The sequence below is a fragment of the Medicago truncatula genome, chromosome 8 (genome assembly GCF_003473485.1).
Source record: "Medicago truncatula cultivar Jemalong A17 chromosome 8, MtrunA17r5.0-ANR, whole genome shotgun sequence".
In the NCBI taxonomy this organism is placed as follows: domain Eukaryota; kingdom Viridiplantae; phylum Streptophyta; class Magnoliopsida; order Fabales; family Fabaceae; genus Medicago; species Medicago truncatula.
Genome location: NC_053049.1, coordinates 38121788 through 38145541, shown reverse-complemented (window position 1 = coordinate 38145541; position 23754 = coordinate 38121788). Strand labels below are relative to the sequence as shown.

At 33.5% G+C, this 23754-nt stretch overlaps 3 protein-coding genes across 3 annotated transcripts; all 3 read left to right on the top strand.

The window, feature by feature from the left end:
* Positions 1–182: 182 nt before the first annotated feature.
* Positions 183–3440, top strand: LOC120577286 (probable inositol transporter 2). Its single transcript, XM_039828402.1, has 6 exons — positions 183–315; positions 405–475; positions 960–1295; positions 1864–1971; positions 2243–2845; positions 2931–3440. Exons 1-6 carry the CDS (start codon positions 183–185, stop codon positions 3387–3389), a joined length of 1710 nt encoding a protein of 569 aa, XP_039684336.1. The 3' UTR covers positions 3390–3440.
* Positions 3441–7688: 4248 nt separating this feature from the next.
* On the top strand, positions 7689–17583 carry LOC120577607 (phenylalanine--tRNA ligase beta subunit, cytoplasmic). Its single transcript, XM_039829242.1, has 20 exons — positions 7689–7849; positions 7933–7988; positions 8071–8171; positions 9309–9438; positions 9523–9638; positions 10214–10280; positions 10444–10485; positions 10632–10673; positions 10855–10931; positions 12172–12298; positions 12390–12557; positions 13226–13354; positions 13453–13584; positions 13799–13933; positions 14762–14836; positions 15866–15970; positions 16243–16338; positions 16456–16539; positions 16838–16924; positions 17087–17583. Exons 1-19 carry the CDS (start codon positions 7792–7794, stop codon positions 16904–16906), a joined length of 1809 nt encoding a protein of 602 aa, XP_039685176.1. The 5' UTR covers positions 7689–7791; the 3' UTR covers positions 16907–16924; positions 17087–17583.
* Positions 17584–18979: 1396 nt separating this feature from the next.
* On the top strand, positions 18980–20415 carry LOC120577384 (protein STRICTOSIDINE SYNTHASE-LIKE 12). The gene is made up of 3 exons (XM_039828674.1): positions 18980–19294; positions 19424–19696; positions 19795–20415. Exons 1-3 carry the CDS (start codon positions 19059–19061, stop codon positions 20282–20284), a joined length of 999 nt encoding a protein of 332 aa, XP_039684608.1. The 5' UTR covers positions 18980–19058; the 3' UTR covers positions 20285–20415.
* Positions 20416–23754: the final 3339 nt, after the last annotated feature.

Below are 23754 nucleotides of genomic sequence, written 5' to 3'. Positions count from 1 at the left end.
TATTCTCCAAGATTTTCTCTGGATTTGTGATTCTCTGCTTATGTTCAATTTTCATGCACAAACGTTGTTTTGAGTTGGCTTTTTCTATATATATATATGGGCATCGATATTGTTTTGTATCATAAGTATAGAAGTATAAACAAGTACGTTTTCTTAATCGTTGTAAAAAACAAGACAACAACATGGAGGGGGCAGTTGCAGAGGTTGATAAATCCGCATTCGTAGAATGTTTGGCTCTTTCAAAGAAAAATCCATATATCCTTCAACTTGCATTCACCGCAGGGATTGGTGGTCTTCTCTTTGGCTATGACACTGGTAAATTATCATACCATAATGTTCTTTTTCTCATTTCTCTAATTTGTTTTCATTTTTGAGTTTTTGACCATTTATGGATATTATTGCAGGTGTGATATCTGGTGCACTTTTGTATATCAGAGATGACTTTAAGGAAGTGGAGAGAAAAACTTGGTTGCAGGTAATGCATGTAGCACACAACCTATACTATAGTTCTAATATGAATCCCGAATGCATATATAGTATGCGTGGCGCGGGTATGATACAATATGAACATGTTGCCATAATTCTTTTTTTTTGAAATTCATGATACAACATGGCCTAAATCAGGTTCAACAAGACACAATTCAAGAAGTTCAACATCATCGGGTGTGCATGGTTTAAAAACCATGCTGAAAAATATATGGTTCGACATCTTCACTAATGTCCCATAAATTTTTCTCATATTTTTTAGAATACATTACTGCGTATATATCTCATATGTATCTGATAAAATACTTAAAAAGTTGATAAGTTTGGGATACACAACAACACGTACCCGAATAATATCGGTATCTGATACAATACAAATACTTCTCCAATTTTAATGTAGCCGGGCATAATAGGTTCTAATGTTTTACTTTAAAACTTGATGTTAATAAAAATATATTACTATGGTGAAACAGGAAGCAATAGTGAGTACAGCAATTGCTGGTGCAATTATAGGAGCTTCAGGTGGTGGATGGATGAATGATCGGTTTGGAAGGAAAATTACAATCCTTTATGCAGATGGACTATTCTTTGCTGGATCAGTAATCATGGCTATTGCACCTAACCCAACAATTCTAATTGTTGGTAGAGTTTTTGTTGGTCTTGGTGTTGGAATGGCATCAATGGCATCCCCTCTTTATATTTCTGAGGCTTCTCCAACTAAAGTTAGAGGCGCTCTTGTTAGTCTCAATAGTTTCCTTATCACTGGTGGACAATTTCTTTCCTACATCATCAATTTGGGACTGTCCAGGGTAACTGATTAATTCAACAACCTCTATATACAAAACCAAGAATGCTATTTGGACGCAAATCCTAGACACAAATACAATACTTGTGTATTGTTCACCGTATTTACAAGGCGAAGGGTAATTATTTTTTTCTTATAAAAAAGAATTTTTATAGCACAAAATTGAAATATGTCGTTCATCAATTTCACAACTGAATTAATCACAAAAATGTATTTTGTCAAAGTGTCCAAATAGCATTTTTGATATAAAAAAATAAAATACATTCATGTTCTTATGGATGTTTGAACTTTTTTTATTTCTTTCACCTATAGTTGTTAGTTTTTACATTATATATGCACATTTTCCCACCAAAATATGTATATCACCACATAACAAATTTTCAAATTTGTAAATTGGTCCTTGAGATTTTAAAATTTTGTAAATCGATGTTATTATGCATATTATGCAATTGATCCCTCAACTTTTTAAAAATGAAGAGAATAAAATTCTAATTTCCTCAGAATTTCCAATGATTCCGTCAAATTTGAAAGGTTAGAATCTGAGTTACTTTTTTTTTTCTTTCTATTATCAGCTGCCTGGAACATGGAGATGGATGTTAGGAATAGCCGCAGTACCAGCTGTTGTACAACTTGCACTTATGTTTTCACTCCCAGAATCACCACGTTGGCTATACCGAAAGGTTAGTGCTCATTCATCATCATCATCATCATCAATTTTCTAAGATTTTGTTTTCCTTATTAAGGTGCTTATAGACTAACTTATCCATAGTTTATATAAACTTATCGTACATAAGTGCTAATTTATAAAAATGGTTTATGACACGTACATAAGTGCTTTCCACTCATTAAGCTCTGTATGATAAAACAAATATGAAAACAATTTAACTTTATTTCATCTTTGATAATAGCGAAAATTTATACATTATGATTGGTTTTGCCAATATGTAATAGGGAAGGAAAGAGGAAAGTATAGCAATTTTGAAGAAGATTTATCCACCTGAGGAAGTTGAAGCTGAGATCAAAGTTTTAAGTGAATCAACTGAAAAGGAAATTAAGGAAGCAGAATTTTCAAACAACATAACAATAGTACAAATGATGAAAACCAAAGCTGTAAGGAGAGGTTTATATGCAGGAATGGGACTTGCAATTTTCCAACAATTTGTTGGAATCAACACTGTCATGTACTACAGTCCAGCCATTATTCAGTTAGCCGGTTTTGCATCCAATCAAACGGCACTTCTTCTGTCACTCATAACATCTGGACTAAATGCATTTGGTTCCATTTTAAGCATGTACTTGATTGAAAAAAGCGGGAGAAAGAAACTCGCTTTAATAAGTTTGACAGGAGTTGTAGGATCGCTAATTCTTCTTACCGTTGTTTTTCATCAGACTGCGATTACCTCACCACTTATTAGTCCAACTGAAACTGCTAACTTCAATTCCACTTGCCCTGGTTACTCTAAAGCTATTGACCCTGCTAAATGGGATTGTATGACTTGTCTTAAAGATGAATCAAATTGTGGCTTCTGTGCTTCCACCGATAGGGTAAACAAAGTAGTTTAAATTTATTATGCTCTTATATATTCATTGTTGTTAAGAGCTTTTATACATAATCTTGTATCAAATGTTGGTTTTGCAGCTAAAACCAGGGGCATGCTTAATCCAAGATGACGCGTCTAAGGAGCGTTGCGCATCACAACATAGGGATTGGTACACACAAGGATGTCCAAGCAAAATAGGATGGTTGGCAATAGTTGGTTTAGCAGTCTACATAATATTCTTTTCACCAGGAATGGGAACTGTTCCATGGGTTATCAACTCTGAAATATACCCTTTAAGGTATAGAGGAATATGTGGAGGAATAGCATCAACAACAGTGTGGGTCTCTAACCTCATTGTTTCTCAATCCTTTTTATCTGTCATAGAACTTCTTGGGACTGCATGGACATTCCTGGCTTTTGGAGTAATTAGTTGTATGGCCATTGTTTTTGTTATTATTTTTGTACCAGAAACTAAGGGAGTTCCTATGGAGGAGATGGAAAAATTACTTGAAGAAAGAAAACTTGGTTTCGATCTTGGGAACAAACCTAGTTCATAAGTTAAGCTCGAGACGAGTCCTATATATGTCATCGAAAAATAAATAAATTGAACAAGGCCATTATATATGTACGTGTATACCCCATTTCATATATACCAAGTTGAATCCAACATATTGCTCTATGTTCTTCTTTCATTTATTTATACCGTGTACTTCAAGTTAACTAACATATGCTTTTTGGTTGGACTTTTTTATCAACAAATTTACCTTTAGGAACTAAATTTTTTGTAATTATGTAAATTTTAATCCAATATTGTTCAGAAAAATTTACCTTTAGAATAAATTTAAATCCATTACTCTCCTTTAGAATTTTTAAATTCTAAGGGTAAATAATATGTTATAAGTTTAAAAAAATGAGAGAAAAAAAAATCAATTGTATGTTTGAGATGACAATATTGGCAGAATGATAGCCAACCGCCGAGTACTCTTTTAAATTCTAAAGAAGTGATGGTTAGTATAATTCATTTCGTCAATATTATCATCTCAAACGCACATTCATCTTTTTCTCTATTGTTTTCTTGTACATCTTGAGATAGTTCACCTTTTGAAGGCCTGGTCATCACTAAAACACAACATTTAGGCCTCTTTGTTGCTCCTGCAGTTGCAAGGTCCTATTATACAAAGAGGTTAGATATATACCTACCTCTTTTTACAAGCTTGAGGGTTTTCTTGAAAAGCTTGTTTGCAGCAAGAGGTTAAGCAATGGAAGCTGGTGCAAGCAATATCTTCTTCCTCTCCTTCTCTTCCAGCACCAAGTCACCCCCCATTTCTCTCTTGCTTCGATGAAAGAGGTTTTACGGTCTCCCAAGTCTCAAGCTTGGCGGATTCTATTAAAAGTAGAGATTTAATATTGAAAATAGCAATTTTTAAACTTCTAAACATTTGAATATATGATTCTTGAGACAAAATTACTATATATAGTTACTTTCATTTTTCTTTTTAGAATGAGTAAATAGTCAAATACCTCCCGAAATTGCAGGTTTCGTCAATTACCTCCCGCAATTCACAAAACGTCAATTACCCACCGAAATTACATAACGTCAGTCAATTTCGTCTTTCTGTTAAGTTGTTCCGTTAAAGATGATGATGTGGCTATTTGATGCTGACGTGTCACTACTTGCTCGCAGGGGGGGTAAATGACTTAATGTGAAAAGTTACTTTTAATACTTTTTTATTATTTTCCCCCAATTACATCACTAATTTCACCCTTGCAGTTCCAAAATAACAAAACCCTTGCAGTTCCAAAATAACGTTGTCCTTTTCTCTCCCTTTCAACCGTGTACACCAAAAGTCACCAGAACCAACGTAATCGTCGCCGTTATGCTTGTCACCGTCGTGTAAAACTGCTTTTGCTCGCGTTTGTTCTTGCTCGTGTCACCGTCGTCATTCTATCACCGTAAGGCAACACGTACGAAAGGTACACTTCTCATAAGTTCTAAACTTTGTTGCTCTATTTTTGCTTTAAAAAAACCTACCAAAATGGTGAAAATCTTACTGTTTTATATCTTAATCTTACCGTTTGAATGAGTTTGCATGTTAAAGATTAGATTTTTTTTACAAATAAGGTTGATATGGAAATGATATCTTTTACCATTTTAATCATCCTATTATTGTTTATATGTGATATTATAGCATTTGAATGTTATTAATTTCTTTGATTTTGCATGTTTATTAGATGTTTGTTTTTTTAGGGTTAAGCTGTTATTATTCTGATTGAATGTTATTTTTCTGGATGTATAGTATGAATCGGGACATATCACTTATCATGTATCATGGAGGGAGGTTTGTAAGAAATGGAAGAGGTAATCGTGAATATACAGGGAAATGAAGACATGTGTGGGATGTAGACCCAGACCTCGTTTGCATACATCTTAAAAAAATGGTTGTGGAGTGTGCTAATTATGGAAATGTTGAGGGTATGCAGTGGATGAGGAAAGAATTTGGTGAAGATTATGATTTGGGGTTGAGGCCATTGTCCGTTGATAGTAACGTTATCAACATGGTTGACGCTGCAAAGCTAAATGGAAATTGTGTTGACGTATACGTTACACATTATGTTATGGAGGGTGTAGAGGTGGAGCATATCACTGAAGCTGAAAGGAAAGAGATTGAAGAAGCAATGATGTTGGCTGAAACTCAGACAAGTGCATGTAAAGTATCCAAAGAGCCGGTGAAGAATGCTGACATGGAATTTGTCGAAGGACTTGTTAAGGAAGTTCAAACACGAACTCAAACAAGAGTTGATTTAGAGCCAAAAGATGTATCTGGTCAAGAGTCTCAAGCAAGGCAAGAAGGTCCAGAACAAAATCAAAATCCAGATGATTTTCCATGCGTTGATGAATTAATCCAACAGTCCAACCTTCCAGACATCTTGATCAAGTGTCCCATTAAGCAGCCCCAAAGCCTCAACCACATCAACCCATACAAAAAAATTACAATTGTACTTATGATCCTAAAAATCAAAATCAAAGTTACCCAACATATCAAAATTACCCAACAACTTAATAAACCTCAAATTTGGATATAATAATGGGGTAAATCCCTAAAATTACAGAAAGGGAACGAATTTGGGAAAAAATGGAAAAACTAAAATTAGGGTTCAATTGCCTTTGGAAATGGGCATGAGAAAAATTCTCTACCAAAATTATATTCAGTTCCAGCAACCCTAACCACAGATACTCGTTCACAGTGACATTTTAGGGTAATAAGGTTCATGCTTTCACCCATGGAATGAGAACTTTTTGTTTCTTTCATTTTCCTTTGATTTGTATATCCAAATCCACCACCCATCATTTTCAAACGATTTAGCAGGAAGAAACTGAATTGAGATGGAGAAGAATGAGGAAATTATGGTTATGTATATAACAAAGAAGAAGTTACCGTTGCAAATAAAAAAAACTTAAAAAATAAAATAAATCAAAACTAGGCAAAACCCCCCTATGACGTGTCTTAATCAAGTGTCTCACGTGGATGTGCCATTTGGTCAGTTAACAGCCACGTCACCATTCAAACGGCAGAAATGGACGGTTGGACGAAATTGACCATTGTTATGCAATTTCGGGAGGGTAAGTGACGTTTTGTTAATTTCGGGGGGGTAATTGATGAAACCTGCAATTTCGAGGGGGTATTTGACGATTTACTCTTTTAGAATTGTATCTCCCCAACATTTTCATAAGCGATACGGTTTGGTTTGGATTGGTTGTGAGACAAAAAAATCATTCAAACAAAATATTTAAAGGACTGTGCTTCGGTTCAGTTTAGATGACTTAAAAAAACGATCAAACCCAGACCTGATTTTTATGTAGTTAGTTTGGATCAAATTTTGGATATCAACTCTTTAAAAATATGAAGTGTAAAAAATCTCAATTTTTCTTTCACGTCTTAAGTTAGACTTTATTAAGTCTAATGTGTGATGTTAGCTTTCTTATGATAATTTTATAGTTAAATCATGTTAGAATTTATGTCAATGTGTAGGGATGTTAATATTATCCATAAATGTGGATCTCATAAAGAAATTGCGCGCATGAAGAAAGGAATGAGGGAAAAAAAAAAACCCAAATATAATGCAGAAATGAGAATGAGTATCGTTTCTCAACTTCCATGACGGGGAACAATTTGAATGGTGGAACACAAGGACGAAAAATATTCCTTGTCCCAACCCCGCCCCATTGACATCCTTGGAGCCCTATGATTTATTTATTTTTGAGGGGAGCCCTATGATGTGTTGGTTGATAGGGTTAGGAATAGGTCAGGCCAGGCTTTGATAGACCTGAGTCTGGCTTACGAAAAAATTTGCAGGCCTGAGTCTGGCCTATGGTCTTTCATAGGCCTATTTTTTTGGCCTAGCCTGGCCTGGCCTGAAAGCCTATTTACAAGCCTAATTACTATTAAAGTCACTAAACATTTCATTTTATCTACTTTTAAATAGGCTTAATAGGCCTCAAAGTCTATTTCAGTGTAAGACTTGTCTATCACTACTATAAGGCCTTAAAAGTCTATTTCACTATAAAGTTTTAAAGCCTATTTAAAAAGTCCACTATGAAGCCTAACATGCATAAATAGGCCGGCCTATTAGGCTTCATAGGCTTTTTTGATAGCCTAAGCCTGACCTATTTACTTAAATAGGCTTTTTAAAAAGCCTAAACCTAACCTTTTTAATAAATAGGTCAGGCCAGATCAGACTTAAACAGGCCAGGCCATAGGTCTCTGTAGACCGGCCTGATCGATTCCCAATCGTCATTAAAAAAACAAGAAAAATAATGCCCAATATAAAAACCTAAAACATCCCCTCCAAAACAAACAAAAAAAAAGTAACACAAAACTTGGGTTGGGTTTAGCTAACTTGTTTCATTTCATCCCATAAGTTGTTTAAGAAGTCGCGATTTTGAGAAGATCTTACAGCATGCCTACCGTGAGTGTAGGGCGGGATCGTCTGTTTGCAGCTCTAGGAAAAACTTACAGTAAGTCACCTTCCATTTCTTCTCCTTTCAATCAATCTCTAATATCATTCTTCAATTATTTTCATGAATTTCCATTTCTCCAGCACAAGAGGAATTTGAAGACCTATGCTTCAGTTTTGGAATTGAGCTTGACGATGTTGTAAGTTACTTTCCCTTTTAATTTCCAACTAATTATCATCATAATCTCGTTAATTAATTAATACACTATCATTTTATATTAGACTACAGAAAAAGCAATTGTAAGAAAAGAGAAGCATTTAGAACAAGAAGAAGCTGATGAGGATGAAGAAGTTATCTATAAAATTGAAATTCCTGCTAATAGGTACCCACCCCCTATCATTATAGTCCCTGCAATTATACCGTTTTTATGGTTTTAGTCTTGTAGAGTAAGTGTTTTTGTTTGGGTTCCGTCCTTGCAAGTTCTAAAACACTTGTTTTTAGTCCCTGAAGTCATACGTGTCGCAATATAATCAAGCCACGTGGCCCATCAAGGTGACGTGAGGGACCCAAAAACAACTGAGGACTGAACCCAAACAAAAAAACTTGCGGGAACTTATACCAAAATCCTTATAATTGCATAGACTAAAATCATATTTAAACCTATATTCTCTGTTTGTGTTATAGATGTGATGTGAATCAACAAAATGTGTTAATGACATGATGATTGAGTAAATGTTGCAACTCTAATCTAGATTTTTAATGTTTAAGTTTTTTGGTTATCCTCTTAATTTTTTACTTTGATTTGGGATTCGTAATCTATATTGTATTTGAAATAAGCTTTTGAGTACATCAGTGGATATTGACGATAAAAATTCAAACTTGATACTTGGTTAAATTGGAATGGATGTGATAGTGCTTGCTTCCCTATTGTGTTAGGACCTAGTATGAGAGGGTGTTTTAAGTAATTAGTAGTTAGTTAGTTAGTTTTAAGTAATTATTAGTAAGTGGCCCATTAGGATTAGGATTTAGGATTTAATAATAAGAGGCCCATTAGAATTAAATACTAGAATGTTCTCTTTATTTGTATATAAAGGGGAATTCTTAGGAGTTTAGAGTATGACAGATTGAGTTTTCTGTTCAGGGCCAGAGTAGGATTCCTCTCTGAGTTGTGTCGGAGCTTTGCTCTGGGAGTAGTTAGAGAATCTCTCTTCTACTATTTTACTATTTTCGTTCGTATCAATAAACCACCCTATTTTCTTTATTCACTATTTTTTTCTTCTTTTGTTAGTTCATTGGTAGGATCCTTGAGGTTCCTATCATATTGTTGGAAAACAAAGTTGGAATACTCATTATGAATGATGTGGTACATCATTTTCTCAAAGCAATAACTCACTTAATTATGTAACCATTTGAAGCAAATCATCACACATTGTCACTGTTTTGAAATCATATGTGGAAAAAGTGTTAGTTTTCTTTAAAGCAAAATGTCACGCTGAATTGCTGTTTACTTTTTGCTCAGATATGACTTACTCTGCCTTGAAGGATTGGCTCAAGCCCTCCGAGTTTTCTGTGGGTTCCAGGAAATCCCTACTTACAAATTGGCTGACATTAGTAAGGATGCAATGCATAAAATACATGTAAAGCCAGAGGTAGGCATGCTGTGCATATACACAATTTTTTAGTACAAGCCTTTGTTAAGTGGAAAATGAATTGTTTCTTTTGTCTCATTGCAGACATCTCTAATTCGTCCGTATGTTGTATGTGCTGTATTAAGAGGTTTAACTTTTGATAAAGCGAGATACAACAGCTTTATTGATCTCCAAGACAAGCTTCACCAAAATATTTGTCGGTAATGTGATTTGAATCGCCACTTTATTTGTTTTATGCTGCACATTACCTGTTTCTCATATCAGTGATGTACTTGCTCCTATCTGTTTACTTAAGCATTTTAGAGCCATCTTTAGTCAAATATGCTTCCGTAGCAGACTTCTAGTGAAGGATAATTTTGTAGTGTTACAACAGTTGTAAGTGTCTGTGGATTGAATAGCTTGCAAAGCAAGCCGTTGTAGCTGTATAAATTAGTTTAGCAGAATTCATATGTTTGGGTAATTTTCTGTAAAACAAATATATCACCTAAATTTTGTCTCCACCTTTCTCTCTGTTGCATTCTCTCTAGATTCTTCAAACTAAAATAGCCTTGTGAGTTTGAATGCTGTCATGCGTGCCTTTATTTTCTCCTTATTGAGTTTTTGATATCATACATAAGTTTTAGTGCATAAAAGGTTATTTCTGTACTCTGAGCTGAATTTTTGTTTATATTGTATATATGTATATCATTTCATTAGTTTATTTTTATATGTTTTTGTAATCTCATATCACTGCACTTTAAGAATGATTGTTCAATTTGTTTTCATTCTGTTTCAGGCGAAGAACTCTTGTTGCCATTGGCACTCATGATCTGGATAAACTGGAAGGTCCTTTTACCTACGAGGTTGATTTCTTTCAAACTCAGGAGCCCCGTATTTGAATTCTTTTAAGGCAGTTTAACCAAGAGAGATCTTAATAGTTAATTGCCATTTTCTTACGAATTTGATGATATCTTGTTCTCTAGGTCATCAACATAATGTTTTCTCTCATGTTTTTTCTTTTGCCAGGCTTTACCACCTTTGAGTATTAACTTTACGCCTCTTAAACAGGTAACTTTATCTGGGGCATTCATTTTCTATTAAAGCATATGTTTGAAATCACATTAGAAAGAAAAAAAAATTGGTCTATGAATTTATTAATCAAGCTGTAAATCAAACATTTAATGATTTTCGTTCCTCTGTTCTTGGCATGGCAGGAAAAGAGCTTCAGGGCTGATGAGCTCATGGAGTTTTACAAAGTGAGTTTTTTGAACATTGTTTCCTTGCTTTATATATAGTATAAGTTGTTATGAACCTAGCACGAGTAAGCTTATGAGTCATTTTAGTGCACCCAACAAAGTGTTCATTTATTCTGTTTTTCTGTTTGGACATACTTCCTTTGAGATGTGTCTGAATACTTTTTTGATTTAATTTTGACAGTCAGATTTGAAACTGAAGAAATTCTTGCATATAATTGAGGACTCTCCTGTTTATCCAGTTATATATGATAGTAAGAGGTATTATATTTTCATTGTTTCCTCATTTTTAAATTTGCAAAACTTTGAAATCATTTAGCTCTCATTCTGGTAATACTAGTTTACCACAAAGCTTTGTTTGTATTTAAGCATATTATGGTTATTATTTGTACTATGATTGTTGCTTACGGATGGGAATGCATGGCTGCATGCTAATTTACATTACACTAAACTAATAATATTATTGTGAATGGATGTTACAAAAAGACATTGGTGTGTAAATGCTTGTTATGATTCTATAGACTGTTAAATAATGTTCAGGATGTATGAACAAAGTATAATTATAAAATTTATGGCATGGTGATTAATAATTTATTTTCAAACACGTTCTATGTTTTTAATTTCTAAACAAGAACAAATCATGCTAGTTATTCTAAAATCCTATTGCCATTGGTTGCATATGATTTTTTTAGTTTTGGTGTTGCTTGGCATTAGAAGATAGCGGCATTGGCGGTGACTCAAATCTGTCTATTATCTAACAAGGCCTAGGGTACCTTCTTTTCTTTGGGAGGAACTGTGTCTTTGTGCATACTTTTGTTCTACTTCTTATTGATGTGTACGGTAGAGGGGTTGATTTCACGCCTTGAGATTTTTCACTGAAAATTCAGAGGTGATTGAGTTACTTCTTCTATGAAAGCAGAGACTATGATGTTTCTATACAAGAAATATGACTTTTTGGATTTACCTTTAATATGAAGCCATGTTTGCACAGTCAGTGCCTGAGGATTGGGCCAATTTGTTTCGTTTGTTTTCGTTAGTGGGGATCCTCGTCTTCCACTAGTTGTATTATTTCTCCTCTCTAATAAAATGTCACTTTTGTAAGACACCCTATCGGTTGAAATTCTAATTTATTTTAAATATTTCAGATTTAAAGCATATAATATACTCATTGTATGTTTTGCAAAGATGTAATAAATTTCTACAACGAAAAAGTTAACTACGTTTGTACATTTGAATTTTTTACTCATGACAAACTAACACGTGAATTGTAGTCATTTCATTTACAGATGCATAAACTGAAAAGACTTGTCAAATATTCTTCAATGAGATGTTTTTCCACTGAATTTTGGTCTGGTTAATTTGTAGCAATGCTTTTAATTATTTCCCCTTTATTTTCTGTTAATTGCACTTTTTTGTAAATGGAAAATTGTGACATGTGGCCTTTAATTTTCAGTAATGTTGTTGCGAATTCAGTTATTGATATGCTAAGAATTTTTGACAGAACTGTTTTATCTTTACCCCCAATTATCAATGGTGCGCATTCAGCCATCACTCTGGAGACAAAGAACATATTTATTGAATGCACTGCTACTGATCTGACAAAGGCAAAAATTGTTCTAAATACAATGGTAGAGCTGTGAATTTTGCTGACTTTTTTTGTTTACCTTTTCATGGTGTTACAATATTTTGGATTACGACAACTATTATCTGATTTCTTAGGTAACAGCCTTCGCGGAATATTGTGAAAATAAGTTTGTCATTGAACCTGTCAAAGTGATTTCTTCTGATGGAAAATCTCACATATACCCTGATTTATCCGTCTACAATATGGAAGTTTCTCTATCTTACATTACTGGATTGGTCGGAGTATCATTAGAGGCAGAAGAGGTAATTATTTCTTAAAAATTTATTGGGAAGTACGTTCCTTCATATTGACTGCTTGTAAGCTTTCTATCAGCATTAATTTGACTTCAGGCATACATTGATCTTTTCCATTATAAATTATATTTACAATTGGTGATCATACTTATTATACATGTTCAGTATTTGTTGGATCATCTTTGTTATCCTTATTAGTGAGTTATGACTCTAGTCTAGATTATTAACTTTTTTGGGGTTTTGTTCACAGTAGTGTGTGTGTGTGTGTGTCACTTTTCTTCCTACAATTAATCTTTCTGCATTTCATATTTGACAGTCATTTTATTTTTTTTAAATAAAAGAGTGTTCTCCTGCTGTTCTTTCCAGATTTTAATTTACAGCATGAAATTTTTTTACCTGTTAATTTATTTCTTGAACTAAAGGTTTGCAAACAATCAAGAAAAAAATATTTTTAAAAGATCTGTACATAATACAGGGTGACTACGTATTCCTTTGTTTGGCCTTTTTACTTCTATGGTTGAGTTCTTCAGATGTTCACTATTACCTTCAGTTCTATTTTGCTAGGCTTTTTATGGGCAGTGTATTGTCTTTAATGAAAGATTCAATGATTATGCTTTCTGATAGAAACTGAAATTAATATTTTAATTCTTGTGCCATAATTTTCCCAATTTTTTCAGGTTACCAAGTTCTTAAACCGGATGCAATTGCATGCTAAGCAATCTACATCTCACAATAAACAGTGCAACTTTATTGTATCTGTACCTCCTACTAGAAGTGATGTTCTTCATCCATGTGATGTTATGGAGGTACTGGCAGTGGCACGCTTAATCATTCACAGATGCATATTGGATCTATTACATATATGTTTTACAGACAAGGCCTCTTCTGGTTCTGTTATCTGCAGGATGTTGCCATAGCTTATGGATTCAATGCTATTAAGGATCAAGCAATAATCGATAATAAGGGGTCTAAGAGATTAGCTGCTTCCTTGACACTACTTCCTCTGCAGGAGCTGAGCGATCTTATCAGAAAAGAGGTATAGAAGAAAAATATAGATCTTGTGTCTCCTTTAATTGAAGCATGTTAAAGTTGCATGCTTTTGATTTCTTTAAAATACGCCAATCAGTTTATGGTGTTTGTTAAAACTAATGCAACAGAATAAATTACTACCTGAAATATTCTTGAATGATATCGTTAATTTCATGAAGTGCCTAGTTACCTGAATCCTTTGATTGCCAATTATTTTTCAGGTTGCAATGGTCGGGTTCACGGAGGTTTTGACCTTCATACTCTGCTCCAAGAAAGAAAACTTTTCCATGCTAAACCGCAAAGATGATAAATCCAAAGCGGTTATCATTGGAAACCCTAGGTCTTCAGACTTCGAGGTTCATACACTTAAACTCTTTTAATTGCAATAACTACATAATCTCTTAAAATGGTTTTTTTTTTTCTTTCTGTATTGATCTTTTTGCATTATTCTCTTGAGGTTGTTATTCCAGTTGCTGGATAAACTACTAATAGTATTCACTGTTTCTTTTACATATCTCTTTCAATAGCTTTTATTTTTGTTAATATTTCTTTTTTTTAATGTTTGATTTGGTGGAGTCACTCGTCCTTTATTTTCATGATCTGTTGTATAAAGTATACAAATGTATAAAAGTGTTTTCCCCTAGAAACACTGTTCATGCTACTTTTCATCCAAAAAATAGAAACAAAAAAAGAATTGTCATGGAATACATTACAAGACAGCTGTGCTGCTTCATCCTGGCTACCATCTACCAATCAGTTTGTCAAATCTGATGGTTTTCCTTTATATTAGTACTGCTGAATGGGTTATGCTCCCACTTTCCTGTTTTGGATTAATATCTGAAATTGACATTCTCAACTGGATCAAACACTTCTATTTTATCTGCAGTCTACTCATTTGTGTTGACCTGACATTTTGGTGGGCCCTCTATGTTGATGGTGTTTATTGCTTTTAACCATCCCCACTTGCTGAGCACTTAGGATGCAGTCCATTCTATCTGTTGATAATCTAATCTGTATTTGTTTTTAGTCTTAAATTTTTTTTTGAAAAAAAGTTGAGCATATAACTGGATAATTGTATTTATGAGTGATGTAGTGGTTTTTCTCCATGTTCAAATTTATATTTGATCTTTTTAGTTTAATTTTTTGCTTTAATTTAAATTTATATTTTTACTTAATATATTCAGGCTGTACGGACTAGTCTTATGCCTGGTATTTTGAAAACTGTTGCTCACAACAAGGATCACCCAAAACCCATAAAGGTATTACTTAACTTATTCTGTTTGGTCTTAGATCCTGTTATCATGATCCTATGCAGTAATTATATTCTAGAAAGTGTGATACTCCCATGAAAACTCAGTTCCATTGATACTATATTGTATGGGGTCTTTTGCATTAGTTATAACTTATGTCCTTTCAGTGTAATATTTATGAATCATGTATTGTATTGGAGAAATTAACCTTATTAGATTCTTAAACTTAAGCATCGAGTCAAAGAAAGAAGCATTAAATGACTTGTAAATTTGTAATAAACAGTAAAGTGATGAGTTGGCTGGAAAAAAAGAAGTTAAAATAACCTGATTTCAGATGGTTTTAAGGTGTGATTGTGTGGACACTTCAGTTCTGTTATCTGTAAATGCCAATTTATAGTTGCGAGGCTGCAAAACTGCCTATGCACTTTCAATGCTACGACCCTTGATTTTAGGAGCCATTTTTTCTTCGATCGTTATGTTCCTCTGCCATGCTTGACTAATAGGACTTTTACTCCGTCAGTCGTTTTAGAGACTTCCATTTCCAAAAACAGTAAAAACGGTTATATGATCCCTCATGTATGAACATGCATTTGGCTATTGGTTAGAAGTCTCCCTGTTCTCCAATTCCCCTTGCCAAAATCAAGTTTGCAAATTTGACTAGTGCTACAAAGGATAATGTTTATTGTCCTTATTTTTTGCTTTATATTAATTATTGGTCAGTGCCAACTTCCTTTTTAAAAAGATTGTGATATTATCAGTATCTTACGCTGCAAGTCTATTGTCAAATGTATAATCAGTTGATTTTGATTTATCTTAAATTTCCTTTATTTCTGAAATCGACAACTAAGGCTAGTCTGCTATCTTCATCCAATGACCTGATAATACGTTAGCATGTGCAAATTTGAAAGATTTAAACTTCAGTCAGACAAAATTAATCAACTCTACCTCTGCATCAGATAATTCAATTTATCATTTTTTTTTTTTCACTCTTCTATTTTTTAATCTTATATGAATATGAATTGAAAATTTTTGGTTCAGATTTTTGAAGTGGGTGATATAGCTATTTTGGATGACAATGATGTTGGTGCAAAAAATCTCCGTCAACTTGCTGCACTATACTGTGGTGCTAATGCAGGATTTGAGGTATAGTTTATGATGACTTCATGGCAGTTTATTTGGTTTTTCGCTTGTTGAATACATCACTAGCTCCACTTGATTGATTATAGATAAGAATGAGTGAACCTAGATTTTTCTTATCCGAAACAGCTTAGAATTTAATTTACACTTGCTATAATTTAACAAAGTGTCATTCAAAATAAATATTGCTGCTTCTCACGGTTAGCATACATTCTACCTAGATGAGAGAATAATAAATTGGATCATTGTACTTAAATTTATCAATGGATGATATGCAGATAATTCATGGCTTGGTGGACAGAGTAATGGAAAAGAATGGGATTTTCTTTGTTTCACCTGGTGATAAATCAGGATATTATATTGAGCGGTCAGATGTAAGTGTATATTAATTACTACATAGGATCCCTCTGTTTTTTATTTTATCCTTCCCTTTGTTAGGAACACTTATTCTGCTTCTGACTTCTAAATTATGAACTCGACTCGTACTGAAGGAACCCGAGTTTCTTGCTGGTAGACAAGCTAGAATTATTTACAAGGGAAAGCAAGTTGGGACTTTTGGCATTGTTCATCCAGAGGTATTTGTGATCACTGAAATTGTGTCATCTTGATTTAATATGGCCAATTGTTTGGTACATAATTTTGCATTCCTGTTTTTATAATATATTCTGGTAACTGTATATTTTCTTGAATTGAGTCATGCAATGGAATTTTTATGAGTTAAAATGATAACCAAAGGGGCATTTTCTTAAGTATTCAATTTTCCCGTGGGTAGATCAATTTTCCCGTGGGGTAGATTGTATCTCTGGAAACAAATGCCTTTGTATGTAGTTGGAGTCATGTACAAATTATTCTGCTTGGTGTGTATTCTTTCAGGTATTAAACAACTTCGACATTCCTGATCCCTGCTCCTTTGTAGAACTCAACATTGAAAGTTTCTTGTAAGGATTATTTTAAACAAATGTAAGTGTCCCCATCCTATACTATTTCCTATGGTCAGCCTGTGATGATGCAGCTTTGTACTTTTCCACGCTTTTTGCTCTTCTGTATCTTTCACCCCTCTTCCCTGACTACTGCATCATCTCCGTCAAAATTTTGTTGGACTGATGTTAACTTTGTTTATAGGTTGCCATCGACTCCTGGATATTTTGAGTTTATCATTAATTCAATCTGGGAATCAAGATGCCCAGCTAGTTGAGTGACTATTCAATCGCCTTGAGCTTCATACCTGGTTCTTGGGATTTTGAAATACATTCTGGTAGCAGAATGTAACTTATCTGACCTAGATCAAGGCTTTTTTGTTGATTATACAGTTCTGTCATTCTCTTTGTTTGAGTTATTCAATTTCTTGTGTTCCGAACATCAGAAGCCATAAACTACACGGTAGGGGATAATTCTACCTTAAGTTTTAGAGCTTTTGTTGAAGACAATTTTGTCTTTAAAACCAAGACAGATAGATACTGCTGAATTTTTTGCCAATACAGTAAAACTGTAAAAGAGTTGTCGCAAGGGACATTTCTAACACGCATGTCTTCAGTTTATAGTACTTGTTTAAGATTGTAGGATGTTTATGTTTGTTCTATCTGTGTTGACGCCATAAAGTTTGAGCTTGATGTTTGTTAGTGATTTTCTTACTATATGAAAAACTACTGTCTCGTTTTTTCTACGCATATGAACCTTGTCTTAGTTATGATTATATGGATACTTGTTTGAAGTTTTAAAACTAGTTGGTACCTCAACATTTTTTGTATTCCCCTTAACTCTCATTGTGTTTATCAAAGGGTTTTTGTCACCCAAGGGATTTTCTTCCCACAGGATGCCCCACCCCGAAGGATAAGTAAAATATGAGAGATAGAATTGAAACCAATCAATCAAAACTACCCGGTCACCTAAGATTTTAACCTATTCGCCGCCACCTCCACCATTGGATCCCATGTAGACTTCTTCCTATGATTAACATCCACTAGAGAGAACTTACTTTACAATGCAAAAAATCAGCCGCCAACTTCAAGAAAGGACTCCCCACGTTAACCCCAAAGTGCTTACTTTTGAAAAAAATGACTCTTAACTTGGAAACCAATTCAAACCAACATAGGATCGCCTTAATACACCGCAGATTCTCCACACAAGGTTTACAACTGAAAAGGGTATCATTTGCATATTGAAGATGAAATACAATTACCCCTCCACCATGGAACCTTTGAAAACCCCTTTGTCCACCGTCACTCTCATTAGGGAACCAAGACCCTCGGCCACCAAAATAAAAGAAATGGTGCTAACTTATTGCCTTGCTTGAGACTTCGACTAATGTTGACTTGTTCTTACTATATATATATATATATATATATATATATATATATATGGAGAGATGTTAATTTACACCCACATAAAAATATTAGCAACTTACATTTACTTATGCAACGTTCGTATCAACTGAATTAAATTCACGGGGACGTGACGATTCTATGTGATTTAGAAATAAAATAAAATAAATCTATGTGCTTATACACATTAAGAAAGAATCAATACCAGTCCATTCTTTTTGTACACATTAAGTATGTTACATTTGAAGAGGAGTTTTCACAAATCACAAATTCACGAGATAATGAATCTGCAAACAAAACTGCAAAATCGACCACATTTCTTCTATTACAGTTGTATTAGCAAAATTACCGTGCATTGGTCCTCGTGAGCTTAGTTCAGTTTGTATGAACAATGCATAAAAATATGCAAGGTCCGGGATTCAAACCCCGGCACCACCAAAAAAAAGAATCATTAACACCAATAAGATCACATGTCTTCACATGTTATGCTAAGTTCATGATGACATAACTATTAAACCAATCAAAAGATGTAACAAACTATGAACGTTTTTTCTTTTGACAAGTTAAGTCTTGCATGCATTGCATAATTTGTGTGTTCTTTTCATGAGGTTAGTAATGATGAGTTTGGTATATCACATTTTCCACCCATTACACTGCATGCATGGCATGATGCCAATATGCCATGCCTATGAATATATATTGCTGAGTTCATAGTTAAAACTCACACCTTACAAAGTTACATCAATCAAAGATCCAGCTTCTTATCAACAATCATGTTGAATATGGCAATGGTTGTCACTACAACTCTTGTTATCTTCATATTGTGTTCTCAATCAGTAGCTATATTACAGAAGAAGCTTCAGCTACCATCACCAGTGACGGGTCCTGAGTCACTTGCATTTGATAGAAATGGTGGAGGACCTTATGTTGGCTCCTCTGATGGAAGAATTTTTAAATATATTGGTCCAAATGAAGGTTTCAAGGAATACGCTTTCACTTCGCCAAACAGGTAAATAAATATATCAATCATCAACTATTAGCTAGCTAGATTCAAAAATCGTAGTAGTTTTTGAATAAACAATGTGACAAATTTATAAATGAAAGTTAGTTAATGAATTCCTTTTTTATTTTGGTTCAGGAACAAGACAATCTGTGATGGGCTTGCAGATTTCTCAGCAGTCCAAGCAAAATGTGGAAGACCTTTAGGGCTGAGTTTCAATCATCAGACGGGCGATTTATACGTAGCTGATGCTTATTATGGTCTTGTTAAGGTTAGTCCGGATGGAGCAAATGTAACTCAATTAGTTGGACCTGCACAAGCCAATTCTACTAAGTTTGCTGATGGTTTGGATGTAGATTCCGACACTGGAATCGTTTATTTTACGGAAGCTAGCACCAATTTCCAGCTCAAGTAAGCATGGTTTTTTCTACTTACAATGTAATCTTTTGCACCTAAATGTCAATTCTGCCTTACAATACTAAATGTGCATTTCACTTGATTATTTGTAGGGATTTCCAGACACTGATAACCAGTGGAGATAATTCAGGAAGCCTATTGAGATATGATCCAAGCACAAACCAAACGACGGTGTTGCTAAGCAATCTTGCAGTGCCGTCTGGTGTGGCAGTAAGCAAAGATGGCTCATTTGTACTTGTTAGTGAATATCTATCAAACAGAGTTCAAAGAGTTTGGCTGAAAGGACCAAGAGCAAATTCATCAGAATTATTCATGTTACTTGCTGGAAGACCAGATAACATCAAGAGAAATTCAAGAGGCCAATTTTGGATTTCAGTGAATAGTTATTTAGGACCACCAGGATCCCCAAGACGTACGATGTTGCCCGGAGGAATCAAAGTGACTGAGAATGGTTTAATTTTACAGATTGTATCTCTTGGTGCTGAGTATGGTACTCAACCAGCTAGTGAGATTCAAGAGTATAATGAAACACTCTATAGTGGCTCCTTGCTTGCTTCTTATGCTAGCATTTTTACCCCCTAGAGTATTTTACTTACTGCTACACATTTGTATGCATGGCTATGAAAAAGTTAATACATGGGGACTAAATAAAGAAAATTATTGATCAATAGATAGTAGTGTGCGCGCGCGTGCGCAGTACACTTAAACTCAAAGGGAAGCATAATTTTCTAGCAAAATAGACAACTAACTAACAGAATGTTTAAACAATGAGATTGTGTAACATCTAACTTCAAATGGGAAAAGATGTTAGCCCAAGTGAATATGTTCTTTCTAAAGGCAACGACCAAGTACTATACATTTGAAATGAATGGTTACTTACATGAAAACTCAGTGTGAGAGTTTTACACAAATGAATTTCTTGATTCAGCATTTCATACTCTTTCCCCCACATGACAACACAATTATTTCCCTAATCAAGGAGAGAAATTACCTGTTGGGATCACATTGTTTTTATGTGAGTTTCAGATGGCCTCTATCTAAGGTCTAAAAAAACTTCTTTTTCAATTTTCAATATAATATTAGTTTTTTTTTCTCCGGTTGTATCCCCTATTTAATATTATTTTCATCATTTTCAAATTAATATCTTCAATTTTGCATTTATTGTAATAATGAAGGAAAATGCTTTATTTGACGACAGAAACCATGCACGAGAAGCCCACGAAGCTATTACCACCCTTGGATATTTTTATTTCCATTAACTAATTATATTCTCTCACCCCATGTTTTCCTTTCCATCGCTTGATGTCCTCAAATTCCGCTCATGGGCATTCGTCTTGTACTATTCAGCACTACTGAATAATGAAATAGATTTATAGAGTAATACTTGATCAGGATAATTTAATAAATATTATTCTCTTTTTTACTTATATGTTTTCTTTTATCTTTATGAAATGTTTAACTAAACTATTTAATATCGAATGAAAGGGGTAAAAGTTTAACAAATTTATATAAAAGAAAAAACAGTTGAACAAAATTGTTTAAAAATATTAAATTCAACATACAGAAAAAATATTCAAACTATATGTGATTCTTTTTTAGTAGAAAACGGTGGAAACATTATATCAAACTATATCTAATATTTGTCTTATTTAAGATTGTTGCTTGACAAATATAAGTTTTTTTTAATATTATGATATTGGTAGGAAGTTTCCATCACCACTTAACAATGACTAATTTCTATCAAGAAATCAATGGGGCATGCAATGTGAGTTCTCTTCTTTCAGCCAGATTTTTTACATATGCATGAACTAGGAATCAAACTCCTGACTATCATTTAAGAGATCCTGGTCTCTTATCACTTAAATCAATACATTGTTGGTCAAATATAAATTATGTTATTTTGGCCTTATTAAGGATAAGAAATTGATATAAGCAACCAAAAAAAAAGGATGAGAATTGGGTTAACCACACCTCCAAAACACGAAGAGAATATTGTTTCCATCTTAAGAAATTGAGCTTTATTATTTTATTAAACCCATCGGAGCTAGCTGTTTCGTAATTTAATTTCATTTATGCTGCGCTCATTGTGTACTCCATATCCTACTTTATGAAGGACATTGATAGGATAATTATCTATTAGAGCATCCACGATAAAGACACTTATTTTTTAGTATTTAAATTGATCGCACAATTATAAATTTTTAATAGTAATATTTAATAAGCACTCAATCTCTTAAACTCAGCATCTCATACAAATTTTTTAAATGAGATTCACTAATCAACTATCAATAACTTTATATTAATACATTTTAATTTTTTAATATTAAAAAAATGTAAGTCCCACTTTATATTATTATTTTATAAGTTTCATTTTCGTTTTATAACTCTTAAAACATCCACACGGGTCCTTTAGTTTTAACTCCATCAGTCAATTTTGACCTATTTTGTTAATTTTAACTCAAAATGTCTAAGGTAGAACAAACTTTAAAAGTGGTTTATCATAGACCCTATTAATTTTCGTAATATAAATTGTTCGATTCTTTTTTCAAAGAGGATCATTGAATTACACAGATCTATTTTATCTTACCGGTCTGCTTGATGAGGATCATTCGATACTTTTCGTAATTTAAACTATTGATTTTATTTTCATTTCTTCATCTTCTTTCTTCCTCTTCTTCATCATCTTCAACCTCACCTTCATCAACATTCATCCATCTTCAAACATTAAAACTCAGCAGCCTAGAAAGAAAGAAAAAAAAACCTTGTTTCTGGGTAGACAGTGTCATTAATTTTTTAACAAAAACTTATAAGCGGAAAGCCGTAAATACAAACCTTCTTTGAATACTGTCCCAAATTTATAAGAGGGGACCATTATATATAACGTGGAAAATTTATGATAACTTAACTGCTAGCACCACAAATGGTTCGAATATATGAACATATATATGGGAAGCAGGTAACTCACTCTCACAATAAAAGTTATGTACAATCATCATCATAATAACAAACAAATATTATAGAGATATTAAACGTAAAAACTGATATATTTTTGGGACCATGTCCAGAAAATTGATTTTAGCCCCTATTAAAGTATTTATTTGTTTTATTTTTTATTCATTGTAAATATACGACATTTTATTTTTTGTCTTTGTTCCTTTTTTTTTTAAGAAGCTTTGTCTTTGTTCCTTTATTTTAGTTCTTCTGAAATTTATTGATATTAAATGGTGTCCATGTGTAATATGTAAAATATTTGATTTAGTTCATCAAAGTATAAAGATTAAAACAAACATTGTAGGATCTAGAAGTCCTAGCTCAACTGACAAATATCGAAATTGCAAGGCCGGACGTCGTGATCCGGGTTCGAACCCATAACCTCACATTTATAAGGCATTCTAAACCATCCATTATAGTACAATTACTAAATTAAAAGTTGTTATTTCTTACGATAAATAATAATACTTTTTATATGGCTCAATAAATAATTATATTTTTTGATAGAACTATAAATAATAGTATAGTCTCAACTCGACACGCACTATATCATATATTTAATGTCATGCGGGTTGGGGCAGTGCCCTATACACCTTATAAGGTTCCTCTATAATCCTAGGCTCTGGTTATGTTCAATATATTAAGGTTTAATGCAAAGTTGCAAACATGGCAAAGGTGAGGCTTTGTAATTAAACAAACGAAAATCATGTGATTTTATTGTACGTAGCTAAATAAACAAAGGCTAAACAGCTTTAGTATAGGTCATGATCTGTGAATGCCATAAAAGGGAGCATATTTGTGCCAAAATCTGAACCATTATTAGAAGGAATGCATATCATATTTGTTGATCCTGTTGGAATAACTTGAGCAAACTGTATTATACTTTATAACTAAATTCATCAAAGATTTGAGTCATGTGGAATCTGCATTAATATATGTACATGTCTCTGATTTTTTTAACCTAAAGTGGTATAGCACCTATTTTATGAAGCTTAGGGATTACTAATATATATAATATAAGTCAAACAGGTGGAGATAATAATTTCAGCCTTTTCAGACCA